The 10884-nt window shown below is 38.3% G+C and overlaps 1 protein-coding gene across 2 annotated transcripts in view; it reads left to right on the top strand.

Annotated features, from left to right (window-relative positions):
* Positions 1–4564: 4564 nt before the first annotated feature.
* Positions 4565–10884, top strand: part of MAGT1 (magnesium transporter 1) — a 59470-nt gene continuing 53150 nt past the window's right edge. The window contains exon 1 of one of the 2 annotated variants that reach the window (XM_019824007.2): positions 4565–4817. In XM_019824007.2, the coding sequence (XP_019679566.1) occupies positions 4716–4817 (102 nt within the window). In that variant the 5' untranslated portion in view covers positions 4565–4715. The remainder of the gene's footprint in view (positions 4818–10884) is intronic. The other variant, XM_004000661.5, reaches the window with a different exon arrangement.

Raw genomic sequence — 10884 nt, 5'->3', positions numbered from 1 at the left:
ATCCCCTCCTCCATTTTATTTGTTCATTATCAGTATGGATTTGTGGATTCAACAGCTATAATCCATTACTAGCATGATTTATTTTAATAATCAATAGTCCCAGATGTGAACAGTAGGATTCCATTCAACCTGGTTTCTATGTATTTTTTTACATGACTTCATTATTTTTTTATCATGTGTTTATTTTCTGACATAAGATGTTCAAGGTTCATCTTGTACTTTCCCTGCCATGGTACTGGAACCAGCCATTTCTCTAAGGAGCCCTAATTTTTTTAGAGATGTTGTTTAGCAATATATATTCGGCGCCAAGTATGCTCATTGATATTGGAGTGTCGTTGCTTCTAGTCCTTTCAGCAAATAGGGCTAGGAATATATGTTATGAATAATATTTTTATACTAATACATCCAATGCCCAACCCCCAAAAGTTCTTTTTTAGTTTCCCCCCTTTCATATTTGTATCTCCCTTCTTCCATAGTGAGAATCCTGGCTTTCAATAACATCAGTGTTTATACATATTACATTATATACAATATATTATATACAATACTCATATCGCTATGAAAAACAAATCTACTTAGAAGAGTTCAAGATTTGCTTGTAGGGTTTTTTCTTTTTCGACTAATGGTGTATAATCAAAGTCCTGTGTTCATAAATTATTCAGATTTGTTTTTTTCTTTAGTGTAGTTGTTTTTCTTTTTCTTTTTTTACTTTTTTAAATGTTTATTTTTGAGACAGAGAGACAGAGTGCTAATGGGGGAGGGACAGAGAGAGAGGGAGACACAGAATCTGAAGCAGGCTCCAGGCTCTGAAGTGTCAGCACGGAGCCCAATGTGGGGCTCAAACTCGCAAACCATGAGATCATGACCTGAGATGAAGTTGGACGTTTAACCTACTGAGCCACCCGGGGGCCATCATAGCGTGGTTGTTTTTCATTTGAAATAGTGTCAAGCTCTCTTTTTTTCTGTTTATATTCAATTTAAGTTTTCCCACATTCTTACTGATATGATTTAAATTTTTTCTAATTTATTTTATCTTTTAAATTATTATTTTTTTAAGTAAGCTCTACACCCAATGTGGGGCTCAAACTCACAAGAGTCACATGCTCAACCGACTAAGCCAGCCAGGCACTCGTCTAATTTATTTTTTAAATTGTGGTAAAATATACATAGCATAATATTTACCTTCAACAATTTTCAAGTGTACAGTTTAGTGGCGTTAAGTACATTCACATTTTTGTGCAATCATCATCACGATTCATCTTTAGAACGTTTTTCATTTTGAAAAACCAAATGATTTGGTTTTTATAATTGGATTATTTTATAAATATTTACATTATTGCAAAAGTCAAAACTATACACACTTGTATATTAGAGAAGTGTCATTCCCTCCCATAACTGTTCCACTCCATTTCTTCCACCTCCTATAGATAACCAATTTCATTAATTTCTGGTTTAACTTTTTTTTGTGTTTCCTTTTGCAAAAAATGGGCAAATATGTGTATATTTTCTTATTTCTTCTTCTATTTTACAGAAATGTACCAAATATGTATATTCCTTTGTACTTTGGGTTTTTCCCACTTAACAATAGATCTTGAAAATCCATATCATTTACCTTTATATATATATGTGTGTATATATATATATATATATATATATATATCTGTAAAATACTCAATGTTGTTTATCTATGTTGGAGGAGGTAATCGTGAGGACTTGACTGCTGGTTGACCTGCGAACTGGATCCAGGCAATCAGATACTCCTCACTCAAACCCCATTCTTGGAATGTACATTATGCTTACTATCTCCACAATGAGAGCTATTCTAATGACATAACCTTGAGAGTAAGTTATTGTTGAGACCACTTGTATAGAATACATGACTGAACCCAGTTAAGGCCTTTTGAGATCTGGTGGGCAGGGGAGGAATTCTACTCATTTTGCAGCTGCCCAAGATAAGCCTCACAAGTAAGTTCCCTTGCTTATTAAAAATACAACCTAAGTGTCCATTGATAGATAAATGGATACAGAAAACGTGTTATATACAGTGGAATATTACTTAGCCATAAAAAATGAAATCTTGCCATTTGTTTTTTTAATGTTTATTTATTTTGAGTGAAAGAGAGAGAACAGGACAGGAGAAGAGGGGCAGAGAGAAAAGGGGAGAGAGAGAATCCTAAGCAGGCTCCGCACTGTCAGGGCAGCGCCTGACATGGGGCTCAGTCCCACGAACCATGAGATCACGACCTGAGCTGAAATCAAGAGTTGGACATTAAACCAAGTGAGCCACTCAGGTGCCCTGAAATCTTGCCATTTGTGACAACACGAATGGACCTAGAGGATATGTACTAAGTAAAATAAGTCAGACAGAGAAAGGCAAATACCATGTGATTTCACTTATATGTGGAATCTAAAAAACAAAACAAATGAACAAACAAAAAACAGAAACAGGCTCATAAATACAAGCTGGTGGTTGCCAGAGGGGAAGGGGGAGGTAAGATGGGTGTAATAGGTGAAGGGGATTAAGAGGTACAATCTTCCAGTTGTAAAATAAATAAGTCATGGAGGTAAGAAGTACAGCATAGGGAATATACTCAATAATATTGTTATAACATGATATGGTGACAGATGGTGACTACACTCATGAGGGTGAGCACTGCATAATGTATAGAATTGTCAAATCACTTTGTTGTACACTTGAAACTAATATAACATTGCATTTCAACTATACTTCAAAAAAATAATTAAAAAATTTAAAAAACTTACCAATCTAGAATGGTCTGCTTCTTTCTTCAGTCTCTTTCTGTCCTGCATGTACGGGGGCCATTTTGTGAACCAACAATGTACTATAGTATGTTCAGTCTCCTGTATTTGAACATTTGGGTGGTTTTGAGTACATTTCAGTTAGAAATAGTGCTAAATGAGTAACTTTGTACACATATATTTTCTTACTTTTGGAGTAGATTCCTAGAAGTGGATTGCTGGATCAGAGGACAAATGCATATGTAATTTTGCTAGGTGCTGTCAAATTACCCTCTATCGATATACCATTTTGCATTTCCACCAGCATTATATGAAGGTGCATGTTTCCCCACAGCCTCGAAATTGGCATATACTGAATTTTTGCCAACATGATAAGTGAGATTTCTCTGTTTTCTTTAAAAACTTACCTTAATTTTTACTTGTTCAATTTATATGCAGTAGAATTCATTCTTTTATGGTGTAGCAGTCTGTGAGTTTTGACAAATGCCTAGTGTCACCACTCCAACAATAAAAGATATAACAGTTCCATCACCACAAAAACCTCCTTGTGTGGCTTCTTTTGTAGCCAACCCTTCTCCCCACCTCCAACCCCAGATAGCCACTGATCTATTCTCTGTCCCTTTGAGTGTGTCTTTTCCAGAATGTCATATAAATGGAATCGCACAGCATGTCCCCATATACTTTTATTTTGTATTATTATTATTAGTGTCTGTGAACATTTAAAAATGTTTTTCATATCTCTCGATCACATCTCATCACTTTAGAACGAGCCATTTTCCTTTCTATGTGCATATCTTTGTGTCTTCAACATAATGAAATTCTCTTTCTGTGTGTGTATGTGCATGTACTTCCAGCAAGGCCTAAAAGTGTAGTCATATCATGTTTCACACCATGAAATTAAATCCAAATTATAGGCACCTGATTTTATTTTGTTGGTATTTTTCCTCTGGAGTATATTATTCTTGTCTAGTTAAATCATCCCAGATTTACAACCTACTATGATAAACAGAACTGGACCAAATAAATGGAAACTTCTTTAGCTATGCAGCATTTTTGTTATTTTTTAGATAAGGGGAATTGGATGTTTAAAGAAACGGACTATGATACAAAAACTAAAAAGACAGAAATGCTTCCTTAGTTTCGCGCTCATCTCCCAAACAGAATAACAAAAAAGACGGCATTTGTTGTCTATAAACTGAAATTTAAGTCTTTGTTGGTGTTTTAAAGCAATAAATTAAGAACGTTAACTTTAACATTTTCATGAAAAAAAAAAAAAAACTTAAATAACTTTGACGTCCACTCTGTTCAGAGAACAAGGCACAGTTCCTGGGACACAGAAAGTATTCAACAAGCTCTTACTCATTTTCTTTTAAAAATCTCCCTCATTGATATCAAGTGTATTTCTGCTTTCCTGCCTTTACTATTTTCATCTGATTCGAAAAGCTTTACAGGCAGAATGAGGAATAAGATAGCTAACATTCACGTGGCTGGGCCCACTTTCTCAGGAACATTACATGAACAAAGTGGGTTTCAAGGACTTCTAAATCAGCGGGGAAAAGACTCCATTTCAGCAACCTTAAACCATTTTGGATTAGGGGAGGAAAAAAAAAAACAAAAAAACACCCCGCAACGCTTCCCAACTGCGCATGCGCCTGTGAAGATCCATCAAATGTCTCAGCTTTTCGTAAACGAAAGGGGCGGTTAATCATTCTTAGCAAACCAATGAAAAACCACCAGATTATCCTTTTTCTATTGGCTAACAGAGACCAATTAGAAGTGAACCGTCTTTTAGCGGGCGTCTAGCAGTAGAGCGCCGTGACGTAATGTGAAGGGTCACCCAAAAGGGCTAAGTTGGACCAATGAGGAGGGACAGGGGGCTGGTTCGCCTGTTCTCACGCCCGACCCTCAGACCGAGCCCGAAGAAAGTTTAGCTTCTCAGAGGGAGAGGAGCGAACATGGCAGCGCGTTGGTGTCTTTGGTGTGTCTCCGCGAACATGGCGGTGGCGCTGCTGCTCAGTTACGGGGTTCCCTCGGCTTCTGCCCAAAGAAAGAAGGAGGTGAGGACGCTGTTTGCGACAACACGGGCTTTTCCCAAATAGTGGGGCTTAAGAGGGTCTGTACTCTTTCCTATTCCTTTTCCCCCAAGGGTTCTGTGTCTTTTGGTGGCTCCATTTTCACCGTTTTTAAGAGTTATGGGGTTCGCGAGAGAAGAAATTGTAACTTCTTGTCTTCTGGGGATGTAGAGTCTGAGAGGGGTGGGGTAGATGACAGTCTGGCTTCGTTAGGCCTGTGCATGTACATAGTTGCGAGTGTTGACAGTACTTTCAGTATGGGCCCCATCAGGTGCTAAGGGAAGTTTGACTTTAGGTCGGGGGGTAGACTTTCTGCAGTCCGTAGATGCAACTCCTTTCTAGACGACTAAGAGCTATATGTTTGTAGCATTTTCGCTTCAGGAATGTGAGAATTAAACTGAAAAGCTAAAACTATGCCAGGATTATGACCTTGTCCAAATAAGTGATTCGAAGCAATTTACTGGGATGGAAGCTCTTAAAACATTTTCAATCATTTACCAATATCAAATATGCCAGGTACTGTTGTAGGAGCTTGATATGCGTAAGTGAACAAAACTAAGATTCCCTCTTTGTGGAATTTACTGGCTTTGGCAAGAAGAGGACATACAATACTCTTTACTTACAGTTAAGCAATGCAAGCAAAGGCATTTTAACATTGTGTTTTGAAACATTTGTGACTTAGAGCCATATGCTCTTAGAGATTTCAAGATTACTAACAATTATTTATGTTCTCTAATTTTATAGATGAGGAAAACTGAGTCCTAAGCTTAAACAGTTATTTGTTGCAGAACAAGGACTAAAATCCTAGGTCAGTCAGTCTTATGCTAGTTCCTGTAGTACAGGAACTTTTTTTTGTGCTTCCTCTAGTACACAACACCTGTACACACACTTTTAAAATACCATTTAAACGTCTCAGATGCTTGTCAACTGAGCTGAATTTAAAGGAGCCTATTTTAGGGGTGCCTGGGTGGCTCAGTCGGTTGAGCGTCCGACTTCGGCTCAGGTCATGATCTCGCGGTCTGTGAGTTCGAGCCCCACGTCGGGCTCTGTGCTGACAGCTCAGAGCCTGGAGACTGCTTCTGATTCTGTGTCTTCCTCTCTCTCTGCCCCTCCCCACTCATGCTCTGTCTCTCTCTCTGTCAAAAATAAATAAGCATTAAACAAAATTAAAAAAAAAATTTAAAGGAGCCTATTTTTTTCTGTTTCTGAATATTTGAACTATTCGATAAAAGAAGCCAGGAAGTTAAAGTGAATTACTTATTAGGTTGGCAGAAAATTAAAAAAAAAACAGTTTTCAAATGTATAGTGAAGTGAACAGGCTTTTTGGGGGGGTGGGGGATTCCAAGCTGTTTTTACGTGGGTAACAAGATGCAGGGAAATACTTTTTTAAATTCTTTAAAAAAAATTTTTTTAATGTTTATTCATAGTCAAATGAGAGACAGAGTGTGAGTGGGGGAGGGGCTGAGAAAGAAAGAGACAGAATCTGAAGCAGGCTCTAGGCACAGGGCCTGACACGGGTCTCAAACTCACAAACTGTGAGATCACGACCTGAGCCGAAGTCAGACGTTCAACCGACTGAGCCACCCAGGTGCCCCGGGAAATACTTTACATTTCAGGTGCCTTTTATGCAACGCCCCCCACCACCAACCTACATATAAGTGCGTATGTATGTATAGAGAAACCTTTGTAAGGATACACAACAATCTTAACAGTGGCTATCTCTGGGTAGTTGGGATTGTTCATTAGGGGAACACTTTAACTTTTTACATTATATACTGCTATTGTCTGAATTTCTACAGTAACTACTCCTTTTTAAATAAGAAAAGTGAAGATTTTTTAAAACTACTATTTCTACCAGTTAAATTCCATTTAGTCATTTAATCTTTCACTGAAATAGAAGCAGCAGAAGTGCCTAGCAGAAGATAGATTTTTAAATTTTATTTATTTTTAAAATTTTTTTAATGTTTATTTTTGAGAGAGTGAGAGAGAGACAGAGTGGGATCGGGGATGGGGCAGGGAGAGGGAGACACAGAATCTGAAGCAAGCTACGGGTTCTGAGCTGTCAGCATGGAGCCTGACGTGGGGAGACGAACCATGAGATCATGACCTGAGCTGAAGTCGGAGGCTTAACCGACTGAACCACCCAGGCGCCCCAGAAGATAGATTTTTTAAAAAAGGAATCAGCAGGGGAGCCTGAGTGGCTCAGTTGGTTGAGGGTCTGGCTTCGGTTCAGGTCATGATCTTGCAGTTTGTGAGTTCGAGCCCCGCGTCGGGCTCTGCTGACAGCTTGGAGCCTGGAGCCTGCTTTGCATTCTGTGTCTCCCTCTCTCTCTGCCCCTTCCCTGCTTGCACTCTGTGTCTCTCTGTCCCTCAAAAATGAATAAACGTTAAAAAATTAAAAAAATAAATAAATGAAAAGGAATCAGCAATGAATTCTATGCTTTAAAATGATTAACATGGTGGATTTATGTTATGTAAATTTTATCTCAGTAAAATAGTTTAAAAAGGAATCAGATTCCAACTTCCTTCCCATCATGCCCACTTTTCAGACCCTTACCACTCTTGCAAATCTGTTGTGATACTGCCTAACTGGTCGTTTTGAACCCATCCTTCCTTGAACCAATCCTTCGTAGTGTTGCCAGAGATGCTAACATGAAAATCTGGAAGCCTTTTAAACCTATTTTGCAAAGTATAAAAAGGCTTCTGTAGCTTGTGCCTGGTTGGCTTGTTCCAGGCTCATCTCAGTCCAAGCTCCTCTCTATACTATGACTGTACTAGTCATACTGAATTATCTGCCTTCCTTGATATTTCTGTATTTTCTCGCAACTGTCTGTATTTGCTGGACTTCTGGAGTATTTTCCTTTTCTCTCATCCCACCCCCTCATTCACCTGAGGATTCCTACTCTTCAAGTCTTAGCTCAAACATTATCTTCCTCAACCAAGCTTTTCCTAGTCCCCCCAGGTGAATTGAGATGAATTCAGCACATCACATAATCATGTTCATATATCAGTCTTTCCCATAGTCTGTGATCATCTTGAATACAGATACTTTTAAATTAATTTTTGTTTCCTGGCATCCATCAATGTCAAAAAGGTCCTTGATAAACATCAAGTTAATTAATTAATTGTGTGTATTTAGAGTCAGGAATCTGTTCTTTCACTTGCAGTTTGTTTAGATTTCACAACCTAAAGTTGGATTTTCTCATCAGTAAACAAGGAATTAATATAGGATGGTAAAGATGGTTTAGTTTTTACCCCTATCCCCTGTAACTGAGGATGTTTTAAGCTGTTTAAAAAAAGATAACTGTGATACTACTTAGAGGCAATTAAAAAATATAGGTGTTCTGTTGCAGAACACTTACTTTTTTTTGTCAATTTTGAAAACATTATTTTATTTATTTAATGTTTATTTATTTTTGAGAGAGAGACAGAGAGACAGAGCATGAGTGAGGGAGGGGCAGAGAGCGAGGGAGACACAGAATCCGAAGCAGGCTCTAGGCTCTGAGCTGTCAGCACAGAGCCTGACGCGGGGCTCGAACTCACAAACCGTGAGATCATGACCTGAGCCGAAGCCGAACGCTTAACCGACTGAGCCACCCAGGCCCCCCCACACTCTTTTTTTTTTAATCTCAGGTCTATCCATCATAATAGATGTGGCTTTAAACTTTACGGTGATGTCCAGTCTTATAATCTAAGTATTCCTTTTAAAAAGACACTTTTCCTAAAGTAATATAATTAAAAATCACTTCTCACGTTCCTCCTGGTTGTTGTTAAATGTAATGCTACCCTACTTATCTGATTATTTACACTCATAACAGTGTTTTCACTGGAACATTGACTTATTCTATAATATTTATTCAATAGCTTCTACATGCCAGGCACTGTGGTTTATATACATTATCTATAATTCTCACAATAACCCTTTCTAATCCCTTTAGAAAGATGAGGGAAGAGGTAACTGATGTTGAACAAGAGAGATGTGAGCTTGCCCAAAGAAGCACAGCTCTAGAGACTGAGCTGGGATTTCACCCCAGGTCTGATTCCAAACCCTTTCCTCTCTACTAGGCCACAAAGGTTCCTTTTGAAATGACTTATTTTATTTTTCTGATGAATTGTATCTCCCTTTAGTAGAAGGAAAATCATTTGTCCTTGCATCTGGTGTCATTTTAGGAAGGCAGCATGATAAAAATGAGTAAGCATGACCTTTGATAAAATGATCTATATATCTTGATCTACTTCTGGGAATCTGTAACAGAGAAATAATATGAAATATGGAAAACAATGAATGCACAAAGCATACTGAAGCCTAATAAAAATGATTATAGTAATTCTAGGATGACAAATAGATCTCCCCTCTTTTCTCAGTTTTCCAAAAAATTTTATAAAATTTAAAAAGCATATATGTTAATGCAATCCAAGTGTTCCTTAGCCAGTTACTCTTAGTCTCATTTTCCTTATCGGTAGAATGCAAAAATGCCTATTTCTATGCATATTGTAAAAATTAAATGATGAAGGCTGTAAAGTGCTTAATGCTGTACCTGGCATATAGAGGACATTAGATTAATATTAGAAAATAAGATTGTGTTCCTCTGTGGTAGTAAATTACTTTTCAGTTGATATCTTTGTGATATTTTTACGAATATTATTCAGAAAATAGAAGTACTACATATTTTGACAAGGAAGGTTATTGTTGGGAAAACTTCTACATTCTCTGACATTACTTTGAGAACTGACACATAAAATTGCCACGTGAAAAACCCCTGTGATTCTTTTTTTAATGTTTATTCATTTTTGTGAGAGAGAGAAAGAGAGCTAGTGAGCATGAGCGGGGGAGGGAGAGGGAGGCAGAGAGGGGGACAGAGGATCTGATGCAGGGCTCGAAAACATGAACCAGGAGATCATGACTTGAGCTGAAGTCAGATGCTCAACCCTTGTGATTCTTTTTTTAATTTTTTTTTAACGTTTATTTATTTTTGAGACAGAGAGAGACAGAGCATGAACAGGGGAGGGGCAGAGAGAGAGGGAGACACAGAATGTGAAACAGGCTCCAGGCTCTGAGCTGTCAGCACAGAGCCTGACGCGGGACTTGAACTCACGCACCGTGAGATCATGACCTGAGCCGAAGTTGGACGTTTAACCGACTGAACCACCCTGGCACCCCAACCCTTGTGATTCTTTAGAAAATAACTTATTACTAAGAACCAAAGGCCTAGTAGGAGTTGCAAAGCAAATTGAGGTACCCCCAAAAACTAAAACATCAAGAAGAGGGGACAGAGGTGTATTTTAGCCCTGTCCAGAAATTAGGTAAACTGAGAATGGAGCAGATGACATTTAAGGATCAAAAAATGCTCCATTCTCAGGGGTGCCTGGGTGGCTCAGTTGGCTAAGAATGTGACTCTTGATTTCAGCTCAGGTCATGATCTCAATCAACATAGTGAAATGGAGCTGAGGTCGAGGCCCCCTCCCGCTGCCCATGTTGGACTCCATGCTGGGCGTGGAGCCTGCTTTAAGGTTCTCCATCTTCCTCTCCCCCTTCTCCACTTGTGTGCACACAAACACTCTCCCTCTCTCAAAAAAAATGCTCCCTTCTCTGCTTGTTGTCTCTTTCCTTCAGTCATTATCTTCCAGATATGTTTCCAGATCTGTTCAATCTCTTAATTTAGTGATGGAGTTGGAAATGTATTCCTTAACCAGGAATTTTATTTCACTAATGTCTGAAAACTAGTGGATGATTAACAAAAAGCTGAAAATAGCAAGAAACTTTATGAATAAACCCTGATGGTCTAGAATACAGATACAATCAGATAAGCTTTGTGGGAAAGGGAGGTGCATTTTAGAGGAATTCAGACTGGTGATGTTTAGCTTTATTACTTCTGAAATTCAGAAGAAATCTTAACGGCAGGATCAGATTTTAGTTTTAAATGGTAATGGATTCCCGTATGCTATTTTTCATGAGAGAGATTCAGGGATAGTAGGAGAATTTGTAGTTGTTAAGACTTAGTCTAATTTACTAGAGCTAACTTAGATAAATATTATGCAAGCAGGTAGAGTG

The sequence above is a fragment of the Felis catus genome, chromosome X, assembly GCF_018350175.1.
Source record: "Felis catus isolate Fca126 chromosome X, F.catus_Fca126_mat1.0, whole genome shotgun sequence".
Taxonomy (NCBI): Eukaryota; Metazoa; Chordata; class Mammalia; order Carnivora; family Felidae; genus Felis; species Felis catus.
Note: the sequence above shows the minus strand (reverse complement) of the source record. Positions and strands in the feature narration are given on the sequence as shown.